Source organism: Schistocerca nitens, chromosome 6 (genome assembly GCF_023898315.1).
Source record: "Schistocerca nitens isolate TAMUIC-IGC-003100 chromosome 6, iqSchNite1.1, whole genome shotgun sequence".
NCBI classification, from domain to species: Eukaryota; Metazoa; Arthropoda; class Insecta; order Orthoptera; family Acrididae; genus Schistocerca; species Schistocerca nitens.
The window spans coordinates 529,628,043-529,645,324 of NC_064619.1; the positions used below are offsets into that span (position 1 = coordinate 529,628,043).

Below are 17,282 nucleotides of genomic sequence, written 5' to 3' on the forward strand. Positions count from 1 at the left end.
CACTGCATGCGGGAATTTGCTACTAGGATAGTGACGTACATGTGGCATGCACTTGTGGGTGTTGTGGTACAGAGAACTCCTTTCATAGGCCTAATAATATATATAATATAGGGAAACATTCCACGTGGGAAAAATATATCTAAAAATAAAGATACTGTAACTTACCAAACGAAAGCGTTGGTATGTTGATAGGAGACAATAAAAACCACACAAACACACACACAAATTTCAAGCTTTTGCAACCCACGGTTGCTTCATCAGGAAAGAGGGAAGGAGAGGGAAAGACAAAAGGCTGTGGGTTTTAAGGGAGAGGGTAAGGAGGCATTCCAATCCCGGGAGCGGAAAGACTTACCTCAGGGGGAAAAAGGGACAGGTATACACTCGCGCGCGCACACATCCATCCGCACATATACAGACACAAGCAGACATTGTAAAGGCCTTTACCCTGTTTGAGATCATGTTTTCAAGTTACTGCTGTGTTAGTGACAATATGTGTACAGCGACCAAGAGAGCCACAGAAATGGAAGCACCGCAACACATCACATTCCCTAAGAAGCTCTTGTAGGAATGGCAATAGGCATTTAACTTCTTGACCAGTGCTGTCATTGACTGTCATAAATTGAGGTTTTACCTCATATTTGCTGATTATTCTATATATGTGGCCTGTTGGGTGTGCAACACCCAATGCACAAGGAAAAAATTATATTTTGTGTCAACCAGATCATTTGTCTAATGTGAGGGGAAAGATCAGTAAGTTGTGTGTGTGTGTGTGTGTGTGTGTGTGTGTGTGTGTGTGTGTGTGTGTGTGTGTGTGTGCATGACCAAATAAGGAATTGCTTGATAAAATGAATTGTGCAGTTTTTTGTGCAAGATGTTGAAGGGGCATCACGTAGAAAGGCTTGCACTGGCAAAACATGCCCTCTCCCCCTATGCCCTCCTCCATGGACCTCTCAATTTCTTGTGACTGTGTATGTGTTATGGCGAGCATGGTGCCCCCTGAGCCATAGCAGTATGCCTTCCTCTCCTGTGCTGCAATCCTGCTTGCCGAATGTTCCTTTTCTCTAACTTCGTCCGTTAGACGGCTTCCTTGTCGACAACCAGGCTATGGTTGCTTACTTTACCTTTTCCAGACTTACTTTTACCCACACATTTTGGCTAATTTACATTTGATCCCAAAATTTGGGTTTGACTTCCAGTCTCTCAAAATTATACAGTAATACAGGCCATGCGGGGAAGGTTGCTCAATGAGGTGCATGTTCCAGCCACTGGGCAACCCAGTCTTAACCACTCGTGTGAACAGATCAAATTAGGTGGCCAAATTCTAACACAATAGCCTGTTATTTGTGGGTTAGCATGTGGGGAGGGTGTTCTTCAGGTCACAGTCATATCTACCTGCCCACCACCCCCTCCCTTAACATTGAAAGGAGTGCACTGTAGGTGCCAGAGCTGAAAACTCCTCGTGAAATTGGAGGAGGAAGAGTTAGTCATGTTTGCAAGGGGACTTTGAGCATATGTGTTTGTAGCAGAGTGGTGCCCTTGGGGACATCATCCAGTCAGTGAGGGAGCCACGATCAATAATTTGCAGTGAAAAGAGATCAACTTTTTCATGCTGGTGGCTGCAAGATCCTACCATCTTGCAAGAGAGCATAGACTATTTCACTACAGAGAGATAAGATCCCAGGACTCTCCCTTCCTTGGACATGACATAGGGGAAGCATATTCAAAATAAATGGTCAGAAATACTCTCTTATGCACCTAGTTTATACCCACAGTTGCAGTTGCAATTGCGAGGGAATCCTGAAACGCGTCTGTTGTTAGAAGGCAGCTAAGGACAAGATACGCTAATAGCTAGTGAAAAGCGCAATTGTGGTATAGAAATAAATTTGTTACATTGTTGCAAACCCATCCAAATTTTCCTTTCTCCAACTATTGATGGCCCCTAAAAATTAAATTTTCCATTGGAAAATGTGTAGTTAACTTCTGTAATCCAATATTTAACAAAAATTCACATATTAACCACATGACAAAATACTCCATTTTTACATGCCACCATGTGGCAAAAAGTAGTTTCAAGTGTTTTGAACTTTTATATGATGTGATGGACATTAGGAATAATTTACTGTCACTATTGTGGGGCACACAGGCAGAAGTGAGTGCACTACATACAGTCAATTTTCTCTGATTTGAGATATCTCCTGCCAAGTTTAAAGAAAAATTCAAGATTTTGCCTCGTTTTGTATGCTGCAGTGTATGACCTAACTACCATCAAATGTAAGTTCGCTGTTTTTACTGCAAACTTATGCTGTTTTGTATGGTAGGTTATCATATTTTATGGACTATAAGTCACCACGGACTAAAAGATGCACCTTAATTTTTAAGCTTTTTTAAATTTTTTTTTTAAATTTAAGAAATCTTACCATTTTTATTATTAGATTGCAAAGCCAGACTAAAGGAGATTCTTACTTCACACAATCAAACTGACCTTTAAAATTCCTGAAAATTGTGATCTGAACATTCTTCTTCTTTTTCTTTTTCTTCTTCTTCCTCCTCCTCCTCCTCCTCCTCCTCCTCCTCCTCCTCCTCCTATGGCATCATTATCGTCTTCACATATTTAAGATGGTCTTCACTACCATCGAGAATGTTACATAAGCCACACTTTTTGAAAGATTTAACAATAATGTCTTCTCTCACTCTAGACCAAGACTGTTTTACCCACTGACACACTTGTTTGATGGTAGGTCACTTTAAAGCTACCTTCGGCATGAATTTATGTTGGGTTTCATCCATTTGTTCCATTCCTCTTTCTTATTCACTTTAAATGGTTTCTTTATTAAGACATCAAGAGGTTGCAGTTATGAAGAAGCAAGTTCTCCTGGAGCAACAGCAAGCTCTTAATTTCCCTGTCTCAGTTTCTCTTTCACAAAGTTTTTCAAATGACTACTAAATTGGTCTTTCCCTCCCACACACTGTTAATCCAAAATTTTATACCAGCTTTGTCCATCGACCCTTGTAATGTACGTGAACACCACCACCTGGTGGTATTTCAGAAGGTTTCGGCATTGTTTTGCCCTTGAAAACGGTTATTGGATTTAGTACTGTCAGCACTACATGAAAGGACAACAGTGTAGTGCACTTTTTCTTGTCCACTTGTTTTTATAGTTACAGTTTTAACATCTTTCATGGCAACAGTTCTATTACCCACCACATCAAATGTTGGAGGGACTTTGTCCCTATTCACTATTTGGCTTACTTCCACACTGGTTTTCTTTCAATGTTGAATAATAAAGTGACGGAAAGTTAGTATCTTCTCTTCATAATGTTGTGACATTTTCTGAGATATTTTGGTTTTGGTTCACATGCTAAGTCCATGACACTAAATAAACCTAGCACCAACCAACTCCACCCTTAGTCTAGCCTAAGTTCCACGTAGTGCTAGCTTCCGAGCATGTGTTTGAATTTATCTTTGTTTTAATTCCAATACCATTTTGACGGTGTCATTTAATCCGTCTTAACACATCATCTTCTAGTTTTGTCCATTTTTCACTCAGTCCTTTACTTGCACATTTAGTCTTCCTCATTTTTTCATTTCTTCTTTACTAGTCTGCCAATCATGAATAGATTTTTTTCTGTTGGTGGAGGGCCAAAATGTCACTCAGCTACTCTGCTTCCATGTTATTCTGAATATGCTATTACTTTCAATTTATAGCCTGCATCTTGTGAATACCTTTTAATTTTTTCTGTAGCTACTAACGAAAGTATTGTACTGTTATTGATTACAAATAGCTTTCAATTAAAGTTCGTGGGACCATGGACTGCAATGATGCATCATAGAGCACACAGTGTTCTGGGTTTGTGATGATGGGGCGGAAGAAAGACAGTCTTAGCACGCTTCTGAATACTCCACAACTCATGTTTGTTGCATTGGTGCACTACTGCTGCCTGTTGAATCCAATGTTACCAGACAGAGATAGGTTTCATGTGGCACTTTTAAGACTGGCGGAAATTTTAAAAGAAACACAGGACATTTTTATGTTAATTTCAAGTATAAGACATACCTGAATTTTGGAGGCGATTTTTTTTTTTTTTTTTTTTTTTTTTTTTTTTTTTTTTTTAAAGAAAAAGGTGCATCGTATAGTGTAAAATATGGTATTGAAATACTGCAATAATTAAGATCGTGAACGAAAATATATACAGTTCAGTCTTCTGAGAAAGATAGCAGACCAGCCAGGTTATGTGTGGCATGCTACTCACACTGATTCTGCTGCATGGACTGGCAACCAGTCTCATCTGAATGCACCTTCATGTGAGCAGAACTGCAATGTTCCACTTGGGGATTCAGGATTCCTTCTTTGTATTCTCACTCTAAGGCTTTTAGAACTTGAAATGTATTTTTGCTCATTTGAAGAGTTTAAAAAACTGAAGGTTGAAGATTTCTTAAACCGTCACCTCAACATATACCTCAACATCGTTTTGTGTATGCAAAAAATTAGGTTTTCAAAGTTTTAGGTTCAGATTTCTAGCAAAGTTCTTTTAAAACTTAATAGTATCCAAGTTGTGTGTTACAGTGCTTAAAAAGTCTCTTTTTTGTGAAAGAATGTTTAAAATAAATCTGAGTGTATCAAGTAATAAAAGTGAGGTTGGCAGTGTGATCTAGAATTAAAATCTTCCTGACGACAGTGTTTTTGATAACTGATCCTTAGCATCAGCTCTGAGCAAGGTGATGGTGATATGTGTGTCCCTTGTTGGACAATTGGATCGCACTTAGCTTTAGTTATTGTCTGTAGATATGGTCTGCAACATATCTAAAATACATTTGTCACCTGTTTGTTTTTAATTCATCCTGGCTTCAGAAATTCCATTGAAACAACTGTATTACACTTCCATGAGATGTGCCTGATAATATAATGAACAAAACTGCACCATAGCAACAGAGCTACTTTTTCATTCAGAATTCCAAGGGAAACAAGAGTTTCTGTTCTTGTAGCTACTTTTGGGCTCTAAAGTGTAAATATTTCTAAATTTGACCTTCTATTTGCTTTGATTTGCTATTTCAGGAATTTTCTGGGTCAGTTGTGAGGCTGGAACATACGTCCGTACATTGTGTGTTCACCTAGGGCTGATGTTGGGGGTGGGTGGCCAAATGTTGGAACTGAGGAGAAACAGATCAGGTAAGAAATAGAATTTTAACTGACCTGTAATTTCTTGTTTTCCTGTGACATCAGATCCTTATTTTTGAAAGTAACATTTACCAGTTTGTTTACAAAGGAGGGAACTTTATATTTAAGTATATTGTAAATTTATTACAGGGATCCAGAGTGAGAAAAAGGGAATGGTTACTCTTCATGACGTCATGGATGCACAGTGGTTGTATGAGAACCATAAAGATGAATCATATTTACGTAGAGTTGTTCGACCACTAGAAGAACTTCTGACGTCACATAAGAGGATAATTATGAAGGACAGTGCAGTAAGTTGCCTATGTTTTTTGTTTGTGGTTTGCAATAAATTTGATATGTTGGCAAGCAGGTCTAAATACATTTTGAAGAGGTCATAAATTAATGAAAAATATAAAGCCCTCCCAAACCAATGTAGTTACATGTTGTTTGTTGTATTTGTGATCCATTCAGAAGCATCATTCATTCCTTAATTCTTCTGTTTTGCTCACTGCACACCTATGAAAAGGATATATACAGACATTATTAACAGACATAGGTGTAATGATACGCACATAAAAAACAGCAGTCGACCGGCGTTGCCTGGTGAAACGTTGTTGTGATGCCTCGTATAAGGAGGAGAATGGTGTACCATCATGTTTCCGACTTTGAGAAAGGTCGGATTGAGAGCCTAGCGCGATTGCGGTTTATCGTATCGTGACATTGCTGCTTGCGTTGGTCGAGTTCCAATGACTGTTAGCAGAATATGGAATTGGTGGGTTCAGGAGGGTAATACGGAACGCTGTGCTGAATCCCAATGGCCTTTCTGGATACAGAAAATGTTCGACTGCTGCCCTGGCCAGCACATTCTCCAGATCTCTCACCAATTGAAAACAACTGGTCAATGGTGGCCAAGCAACTGGCTCGTCACAATACGGCAGTCACTACTTTTGATGAACTGTGGTATCGTGTTAAAGCTGCATGGACAGCTGTACCTGTACACTCCATCCAAGCTCTGTTTGACTCAACGCCCAGATGTATCAAGGCTGTTATTACGGCCAGAGGTGGTGGTTCTGGGTACTGATTTCTCAAGATCTATGCACCCAAATTGCGTGAAAATGTAATCACATGCCAGTTCTAGTATAATATATTTGTCCAATGAATATCCGTTTATCATCTGCATTTCTTCTGGGTGTAGCAATTTTAATGGCCAGTAGTGTATGTTATACATTGTGCTTATATCTGTTGAAGAAACAGGTAGTGTACTACTTAATCTGTTAGAAGTGCACACACTCAGCAGATCCTCTTTAAAAACATGAGAATGCCATAGAAACCAAGCAGGACAGATTAAACTTTTCTGTCATTATTGGAATTCAGAAATAGGAAAAGAAAATGTGCATCTGGATACCTAGCTTTTGCCTTTAACCAAAAAGTAAATAGTATTCAGACAACAACTAAAAATTAATGTCATTTTTATTAGAATGCTGGATTCCAGATTAAAAATATTGAAAAAGAAAGAAAACACAGGTTGTCCATGCTGTGTGTAACATAAAACTACTTCAGAAGCCTGTTGTAAGCATTTTAATATACCTGTGAGAAGTGTTCTAAATCTTTTGGAACAATAATGCACTACATTGGAGACTAATTTTACCCTCTGTGCATTTTGGGGGGAAAAGTGTTAATAAGTTGTTTAAAAAATAAGTTGGGAGACCTGCCTACTCAGTGGTTCGTTACTTCAATTTTTTATTTTGCAAATCTGGCTGTTAATAAAAAAAGATTGCAAATGTATCATGTAACTTACAAATTTATGAATGAAACCATTCCATTTATTCCTTGTGCATTTACAAATCTGTCCTTTCCTGTGTTTCAGGAGGCTGGTTTTTTAATAATAGGTAGAGAAGTAAATTTGATACATAGAAAAAATAAAAGTAAATGCGATCCTCAGGGGAATGACACTTGGCTTCCTGACATGTCATATTGTGCTCTTGACATGAAGTAAAATTAATTAATTTATTAATTGAGTAATTAATTGCCACTCCTTTTGCTAATATGATATTTGCTTATGTTCGTGACTGTTTTCAGCCTTCACATCCAGGTAATTTTCAAGTGGATTTGAAAATTGGGTCTGGCAAATCAGTATAAACATTTATCCATAATAAATACTTATTTGGTTTTGGTTGAGAATATGTGATATGCATGCTAGATTCACTGTCAAGCCAAATATTAAAAGGGTATAATAAAAAGTACACACACCATACACAGTCAATAATCACATCCAAGGTGGCATCATTTATACTGGCTAGCAACTGTTTGTGTTACTATTATCACTTGGCAAGAAGAAGAAATATTTGCCTGAAAACCAGGAATGCTCTTTGTTGTTTGTGTCTGTCAATACCTCAGCACCTCTACTATTACCATCAGTTCTGCCATCATATATATTCTGCCAAGGACATTCCATTACCACATTTAGAAAGTTTTGATGGTGGTAAACCTCCTGAAATTGCCAATAAGAAAATTACCACAAACAATTTAGCCATGTCAGTACATATTAACTTTGTCATTTCATCCCATTTACATGATTTCTTAGTTGCTTAATAATATTCATGAATATGTATTCCATCATTTCCAGCTAAATGAAAGACAGTATGTTTTTTTGCCACAAGTGTATCACTTCTTTTATTTGTGAAGCATATGCAGTGCCCTGTAATGTGTATATAATAACTGTATTCTTCACTGGTTACAAATATGTCGCTACATTGTATTTTGTCTTGCTATTCTCTTGTTTTTCATGTTAGAAATAAGTTTTGCAGTGTAAGTTGCATGAGGTTAAAAATGTTAAAAAAAGCCAATCTGCTTATCCACATCCATCTCTCTCTCTCTCTCTCTCTCTCACTCACTCACTCACACACACACACACACACACACACACACACACACACACACAGTAAATAAACAAATATTGAACTACACCTAGATACCAGATTAAATATAAAAGACGAAGGATAAACACACAATGGCAGTTGGTAACTCTACACACTGTAAACACACACATTCAGTACACAATGATAAGTTGCTGAAATGAAGTGGTGAAGTGTTGAAATAAAAGTGGTTAAGAACCCACTGAAAAAATAACCATTTGGAGTGTGTGGACTGAGTGAATACATCTCCAGAATGAAACACTCTGGATTAACGTCATCAGAAAATGTAAGTAAGACCAAATGATAATTTAACCTCATATAAGTTGGTAGAGTAGGGACACTACGAATGTAGTGTATGGTCATATAAGGTGAGAATGTGAGTCTCACGGGAGGCGTGCGCTAGATAGTCCCTGCAGTTGCGCTATCCTCTGTGGCTCAGATGGATAGAGCATCTGCCATGTAAGCAGGAAATCCCAGGTTCGAGTCCCGGTCAGGGCACACATTTTCACCTGTCCCCATTCATATATATCAACGCCCGTCAGCAGATGAAGGTATTAATATATAATTCTAATCATATAAGTTCGGCTGCAAAAGTTGTTTCTAACATGACTAACAAGAGGGAACATCATGTAGTAATATATTTGTAACTGATGTGGAATGCATTATATACAGAAAACAAACAATGGAAAATCCGAGATGGAATGTAACAATATGTGTGGCAGTTTGGTTTCAGTTGCCTCAGACTGCAGGTATGTGTGTGTGTGTGTGTGTGTGTGTGTGTGTGTGTGTGTGTGTGTGTGTGTCGTCTATTGTTGACAAAGGCCTTAATGTCCGAAAGCTTTATTTGTGATAGTCTTTTTGTTGTGCTTATCAGTGACTCAGCATCTCCGCTGTATGGTGAGTAGCAACTTTCCTTCTAAATATAGATACTTAAAACAAATATTACAGGCCATTGAAGAGGCTTCATGGATAAAAGAAATGAAACACTTGTATTGCAGAGTGAGAGTGAGTGTGTGTGTGTGTGTGAGAGAGAGAGAGAGAGAGAGAGAGAGAGAGAGAGAGACGTTGAGTTGGAGACAGGCACAACAGAACACCGTTACACATTTGAGCTCTCAGCCAAAGCCTTCTTCAGAAAGGAACACGCACTCATGCTGAACGCTGAAGAGGCATGAAGTCAAAGGCTTTCACGGAAACACAACAGCCCAATGTCGTGCATGTTCTGCCCACTGGGCAATGCTATCTTAACCACTGGTTGTGTGAATGGATCTAATTAGGTGCTCAGATTCAATATGATAGCCAATTAGTGAGGGTTTAGAGTGTGGACGGGGTTTTCTTCAGGTCACAGACCTATCTACCTGCCCATTATCCCCTCCTTTAAAGTGCAAGCAGTGCACTGTAGATGCTGAAAGTTCCGCTTGCACTCGGAGGACTATGTGTTAGTCATGTTTGGTGCAAGGGGATTTCAAGCAGCTGTTGGTGTGGCAGGGTGGTGCACATGGTGACATCCTCCAGTCAGTGAGGGCACCATGATGGATAATTTGCAGTGAAAGTGGCTTTCTCATGCTGGTGGCTACAAGATTCAGCCATCATGCCAAGAGTGTAGATCATTTCAGTGCAGAGAGATATTCTTGGTATTCCATTCTAAACTGTCCTCCATTTAGGTTCAAAGAAGGAATACACCTCCATGAACACATTAACTTAAATAGATAGAACCAACAGTTTATGCTAATTTCAGCATAAGATCAGTTGTACTGAATCTATGCTATGTAGTGCTCTATGATATAAGTTGATACATCTCACGCAGTCAACCAGTAGAAACTTGCCACACTGTACCAGCATCATATATCATAAACACTAAAGTCTTCTGGAAACAAGTGGATGGTGGAGGCAAAATGTTTCACATTTCACAATTTAGCAATTGTGAGTGCAGTATGTACCAGATCTACTGAACAGAGCTCTTGAGGTGTGCATTTTAGAACACGTGTTTACTAAACTTTTGCTTCGAATGATCATTCCTGTCGTGTCCCTGAATATTGACCATTCCTGCTTGTGCCCTGTTCAATTACTTGGGGTTATTTGCAACTAAGGTGCATTTTTAAAAACGTAAGCAATCGTATCCATCTGTCAGTATCAGCACAAATATCCAAGTGAAATCTGAGCTGCAGTGATGCAGGTTACTTAAGCAATATAATGCAGTAAAATATGAAATGGGTCATATAAAATCTAAATATTGTTCATTACTGATCCGGTCATCAACCGTTTTTGTTGAGTGCCAACAATTGGCATAATAGTTACAAGAATCAGTGTTATGTACAAGAAAAGTGGGCTATAATCGTTAACGTAATTCATAACAGGCACCTGAAATATAATTTACACAGAATCCAAAATAACTGGTCATTTGAACACAAAGCCGCCACTTAGTTTAATACTTTCAAGCTAAATTAGTAGTTCAAAATTTATGTAATAAGGTAACACCAAATGTGGCTGAATAGTAATCACAAACTGTCTCCCCAATGTGTGTCTTGGCTGCTAATTTTTAAAATCTTTTATGAAACTCTTATTCCTCAATTCATTCAATTCATTAAGAGTAATACCTGTGTGTAAATAAATGTGTCTGTGTATTTCTCTTTCCCCATAACACCAAGTAATCTCATTTTATTTGCTTCATGTCGGACAGTAAGGTCTCTTGCAGTCTGTTTTTGTTGTCTTGGGTGAGACCAAAAGATGAGTGATTATTTCACTCAAATAAATATGTTTCCTGAATCTTGTGTTAAATTTGCTTTCAGTCTGTCCCACACACACTTGATCACAGTTGATGCACTGAAGTCTGACACCTGATTATAAATATGGATCTTTTTCCCCTCTCTTCGTGTTCTTACTTAAGTTGACCTGACTATCCTTCCCCTTTGGAGATTGACCTCTACTTCTAGGAAGAACTTCCTCCCTAGTGTTTATGGCATGGATTCCTCTCCTCTCTTCATTTCCCGCCACAGCCCCCCCTTCAGTCTGCTAGGTCATCAGTGCGTATAGCCAGTTTGTGTGGTGTGGTTGTTGTGTACCTATCTGGCTGAGCCCTCCTGACAACACAGGGATCACACTACTGATAGCTGAGCTGTTGCCCCTCCAGATACGCATAGCAGAGGTTGCTTGTCGATCTGGACCATTGGAACTCCAGGCAATGGCCGCTATGCCAGACGGCTCTCCCTGTGTCTGGTGACGCCAATGGGAAGAGGCCCCTGATCGGAGTGGACGGTATCAGAGCAGATTCTTTGGATATGAAACTTATCAAGTTCCAAAAATCTACCCATCTCTGTGGTTGGTAATGGGTCATTGAATGCTTACGACCTTACAGCCTTTCCTTCCATGGCTGCTCTCAGGGAAGAGGGCCAGGCTTGCCGGCTTAGGGTGAAACACATTGCCCGCTACCTGGTCTGTACTAAGACGGACGGTGATACATTCATTGCCACAAACCTTTTGTTTTCTGTGGAAACTATCAAGACAAGTTTGGCGACGTGGAGTCTTTCAGTATGATGCTGGCGGGTTTACTGGTGATTAAAACTTCTTCTGCCGCCCAATCTGCAGCCCTTCATGCTTGTGATCATCTTGGCGATGTCCTGGTGTCCATTACACCTCACCAGTATTTGAATGTGGTTGAAGGAGTCATTTTACATAGGGACCTCATCCTTTAAACTATGAGAAACTCTTGATCAATCTGGAGCGATGGGGTTTTTCTTTTGTTTGGCATTTGCTGAAAGGTCGTAAGGGAAATCATGTCGATACTGGGCCATTTTTTCTGGCTTTTGAGGGAGGTACCTTCCCAGAGTATGTCGAGGTTGTGTGTTATCAGTGTGATGTGATGGCATGCATCCTGCCACCCATGTGTGTTTGGTGCTTTCAGTGCTTACATTTCGGGCACGTCTTCCCGACGTACAGCCATGTGAATTGTGACAAGGCGCCTCAGATCGCGCGGCTGATTTCATAGTCCCATCTCCTGGTTTCCTATGCCATCACTGTTCCCTCTTCCCCTACACACCTGTCCTATTCTGTTCATCTCTTGGCTTCGGGCTGTCACCAGCCTGCTGCCCGCCCTCGGATCGGTTTACTGACTGGGCTTTGTCTCACTTCTCTCCGCCGTGACTTCCATCTCCGCTCCCAGTCCTCTTCCCCATATTCTCTACTGACTATCCCCTTTTAGTTAATTTCTTAGCCTGGGGTCTGAAAGCCTCCATTGCTCCAATGGTGTTCCATTGTATGTTCCAAACACTCTTATGGGTGTTTCGGGATGTCATTGTTTCTTACACTGATGGCTCTAAATCTACCGATCAATGTGGGATATGTCTTCTGTTGGCATGGAACACCATCTCTTGCCTGCCACGTGTGTGCGGTTTACTGTGAGGTTGATGGCAATCTATCGGGCCTTGTGCTTCATTGAATGGTTCTTGCTCACTTAAGTAGTGGCCTTCAGGTTATAACTTGGAGCTATAACTTGGAGTTTTTCCAACCACCCGTTGGTCTCTGCGATCTACAACCTTCTCGATGAATTTTATGATGCTGGTTGTTCGGTTGATACTTGCTGATCATCTGACTGGGGGAGTGACCACCTTCCCCATGTTCTCCATGCCCCCTCTGGGGGGCGGATTTGTTGCTTTACTTCAGATATCTTTCTGCTCAGTCATGGGCCGACTCTTGGGAAGCTACCACCGTCCCCTCCCAGTTTAATGAACTTCATGCACTCAAGGAGGCTTGCACCACATGGTGTTCTTCCCTGTGCCTCATTCAGCAATCTACCATCCTCTCCTGTCTTCGTATACGCCATACTAGGTTGACCTATGATTTTTTACTATTCCCTCCCTCCCCTTTTCCTTGTTCTGGTTCTTAGTGGACGACCCTTGCATGGTTGCATCTGTCCTCTGGTTTCTTTGTGAAAGTGGTTTGTCCTCTCAGGTGTAAGTTGTTGAATTTTCTTCTGGAATTTGAGTCTCTCAGTTAGCGTAAGCATTGCTTATGGAGACCTTGACCTTGCATCCACAACGGCTGGACCCCCTGCACCGCCCCCTCCTTTTCCCTCCATTTTGTCTGCTCTGTTATGCAGTTTTGTTTCCTCTTTTCTTATGTATTCTTTCCTTTCTTTCCTGTTGTTGTCCCCATTGTATTGTGATAATTGTATGGTGTGGGTGTTGGTACAGGTTGGTGGGGCTCCTGGTGTCCCACAGCAGGTACCGTTTCTGCGTCACCCCTGCTCTCCCGGTTTCCACCAACCCCATTCCTCTTCTTTCCTCTTTTTGCTGCCGTGATGTCCATTTTCCCCCATGTTTGCCCATTATCCCTTCCCCGTGACTGGACTGTGCTGTTTGTGTCGTTCCTCCCTTGATTTCTGGCATCTTAGATCATGGGACTGATGACCTCACTGTTTGGTCCCCCATCCAACCAACCATCCTTCCATCCAGTCGTATTCTCCACTCTAAAGCTGATTCTTTCCGTGCAAACAGATGGTTTTTATTCGTATTCCTCATTTCTCCTATCTACTTTTTACAGGTGAATGCTGTTTGCTATGGTGCTAAAATAATGCTTCCTGGAGTTCTCCGTTATGAAGATGGCATTGAGCTTAACATGGAAGTTGTTATTGTTACAACAAAGGGAGAAGCTATTGCGCTGGGTGAGAGCTATCACTTCCAATTAGAAAACTTGTTGTTTGTTTTTGTAGATTACTCTAACTAAGTGTGGAGTTTTGTTTTTTCAGGCATTGCTCTAATGACTACTGCTACTATTGCAAGTTGTGACCACGGCGTTGTTGCCAAGATAAAACGTGTTATCATGGATCGGGACACATACCCCAGGAAGTGGGGTCTGGGACCTAAGGTATAGATTAGTTCCATTAACTATACCTGCCTGGTGTCCTACAGATGTATTTTGTGGTAGAATGTTCTAGACCTCTCTAATTTTTGTTTATATTTATGACAAGGGACACACGTCACTGCTCAAAACAATTAGAGGGACAAGAATTTGATAATATACAAATACACACAGATACTCTTTGTCTTCCGAATTGTTTTAGTAATGAGACTAATCCTCCACAATACATTTGAAAGCCATGTCTTATTGGTGGTATTCAAAAGTATCATGCTGCGCCTAAGAGTGAAATGGATGAGCAGTGTCTCTGCCACCTAATGAATGTAAGTAGTGAGTATGTCTCTGCAGTCTTTGTGTACATTTCATCAGTCAGCATCAGGCATCTGACTGAGACAGAATGTGTTTGGGCAGTGGCATTGCTGCAGGAAGGTTGGACTATTTGTGCAGTGTCTGTAGAGCTTAATGTAGTTTTATCTGTTGTCGGGAGGATCAGAAATGATTTCATGAAACTAGTACATACATAAGACAGCCAGGGCAAGTAAGAAAATGGAAAATCTCCCAGAGATGATGGTTATGTAGGTAATTGTTACCTCTGCTGGCATATTGCAACTGCCTGGGACCAACAAAAAAGATCGAAGAGCAGTAGCTGGTTGTAGTGTCAGTGGTCAGACAACACACAACAGACTCAGAGAGACTGCTTTAAGACCAAGAAGACTTCCTCACATCCCTCGATTAACTGCTCGGCATGTGAGAGATAGACTTCGATTTGCTGAGGAACGTAGGCATTGGCAACAGTGTCATCTGATACAGTGTGATGGGTTTATACATGTATGTTGTTGTCACAATAAATGTTACAATGAAGGAGTGGTCCAGAAAATGGACAGGTTTGGCTGTGGTTTTGTCGTGGCTGGGTTGGTGTCACTATTGATGGTTGATCAGACCGTCCGATATTCATAGACCGACGTTACACTTAAAGGTACATCAACAAGAGTGTACTGGCTTACGGTATGCACATTATAGTTGTGCTGGGTCCGCAGTTCACCCAGCAACAAGACAGTGTGAGAGTGCATTCAGCAGCAGCCAACGTGGTAGCGTTACAGGACCTCTCGATTCAAATGTTAGACTGACTCACTCAGACTCCTGACCTCAGTCCTATTGAGCAATTATGTGATAACCTGGACAGACGACTTCAAGCCTGTCCTATGGCGCCTCAGACTCTTGAACAAGTCACAGAGGTCTTTATTTAGGAGAAAGGAAAAAGTTCACAAGAATGTGTTTGCAGACATGCCAGGAGCATGCCTCGAAGATATGAGGCAGTAATCCAGGCACATAAGGGGTCTGGCAGATATTTAAATTTTTCTTTTTGCACATCATGTGACTTAAGTGAAAAAGTTTCCACTTTGGATTATGACATTCTGATGAATTTCTGGTCATAGCATCAAGATGTGTGATGAGAAGAGAACAGGATCTGTACATTTTTGTTAAAGGTTTTATTTTCCAGATCAAAAATCTGTTTCACTCCAAACATTCTTGAAATGTAATGCAGGTGTTTAAAATGTTGTCCCCCCCCCCTAATTTTTTTGAGCAGAATATTTAAAGCCTTTAAAATTTATTCACAAACAAAATAAGTAATTTTGTATGTAAATTAAAAATAAGGGGAAGTAATGGATTATTGTTGTGTAAAATGTCTGGATTTATTGTAAACAATATATATTGTAGTTGCCTAGTGACTTTTTGGCTGTACTCACTTGGTCAGATACATTCTGTAGAAATTATATACTGTGGTGGGGTGCCTTACAGATGGAGTTTCTATTTTCTGTTAATGAATTTTTTAAAGAAAGTTTAATAGTGTGCCCACTGGATGTTGATACCCTGATTCCAATTCTCTGATCATGCAGTGACGTTTCAAACACAACACAAGGCATCTCAACTGACCAGAATTGTGTGTTAACGTGGCCAGAAAGATGACCATGGTGTCATCTGTATAGAAGGTGACATCAAGAATATAAATGGTATTCTACTAAATAAAATGTGACCATTTGCAGTACTGATTTGATTTTTACATTCCGCATCTTTCAATTCATACACTGCTGTATCTTAATTCGGGAGCAATTTCATTGTTTACCTATTGTGATTTAAAGCCCAATAACATTTTCTTTTGCCAAGTTTAGCAATTATTTTGCTGGGCTCTGCTGTGTAGTCAGAAATATCCAACCGTTCTGTTTAGTTTAGGTTGTCTTATGGTTCATTTGGCACCTAACACTGAGCCTGCCCCTCAAAATTTCTCAGAAAGTCGACAAACCGCTTTACAGTGATGTACAGCTCTTTCTGGGAATTATTCATCGGATGCTTCCTGCACAAAATCTTTGTATTTGTCACCTTGTTGAAATACATGTTCAAAAATAAAAAGTGTTCCTTTGTGGAAAGTGCCATAGTTTATAAACAAATTATGTAGCTTTTGTCAGCAGAATGAAACAGTTAAATATTGTGCAACAGTAGAACAAATTAAAAAACAGTCATGTATATATGAAAAAACATTCTGCCAACTTTGTTTTGAACTTCCGATGTAATCTAAATCTGTAATCCAGTGCACAGTAATTTTCTAAACACAGCATGCAAAACTGTTATACAGTACATCATAATTTGATAATCTGCAAAATATTTACTCAAGCTAAAAGCTGATTGCGTCTGATCCACAAGGATACTGATTTATGAGAGAAATAATGAAATGAAATAATAAACATAACACTATAGTGTTCACAAGAAGACAGCAGAGTGCAAACTGATCGTCTTACTACAATGTAAGTCTCCGCTCTTTTTCATGGCAGCGATGAGCCAACATAGGCCAGCTGCAAAAAAATTGAATTTTGATCAAATTCAGTCTGACTGGGATTTAGTGCTTCCAGAATTGTTACTTGTATTGACGAATTGATTTTCAGCACTTTTTCTAATGTTGTTGTATCGAAATAGTAAATCAGTGAATGAGTGAATTATTTGACATTTGTCACTGGTTCTCTCCGTAGTAATTAGCCTTTGTTTTCCTGATTGTAGGCATCACTGAAGAAGAACATGATTAAGCAAGGTCTTCTGGACAAATATGGAAAGCCCAATGATAAAACTCCTGGTGAATGGCTAAATGAGTATGAAGATTACAGGTGAGGACAAGAGATTGTAAGGTTAAATATTGCTTCCTCCCTTTTTTTCAGATGTCTAGTGAACAGGTTTATGGTAGGTGATTTAAAATATATTAAATATTTTTAATTGAAAAGAAATATGAAGACAATTTAATGTAAAGCTGATGATAAAGCTTAATGAGCAACTACGCCTATTCAGGAACTGCTAAGTTTCAGTTCAGATTAGC

At 39.8% G+C, this 17,282-nt stretch overlaps 1 protein-coding gene across 2 annotated transcripts in view; it reads left to right on the forward strand.

Moving 5' to 3' along the window:
- Positions 1 to 17,282, forward strand: part of LOC126262952 (H/ACA ribonucleoprotein complex subunit 4) — a 63,996-nt gene that overhangs the window by 21,553 nt on the left and 25,161 nt on the right. For both annotated transcript variants that reach the window (XM_049959897.1, XM_049959896.1), the window contains 5 exons: positions 5,055 to 5,168; positions 5,307 to 5,467; positions 13,607 to 13,727; positions 13,812 to 13,930; positions 16,973 to 17,076. In XM_049959897.1, coding sequence (XP_049815854.1) covers positions 5,055 to 5,168; positions 5,307 to 5,467; positions 13,607 to 13,727; positions 13,812 to 13,930; positions 16,973 to 17,076 — 619 coding nt within the window. The remainder of the gene's footprint in view (positions 1 to 5,054; positions 5,169 to 5,306; positions 5,468 to 13,606; positions 13,728 to 13,811; positions 13,931 to 16,972; positions 17,077 to 17,282) is intronic.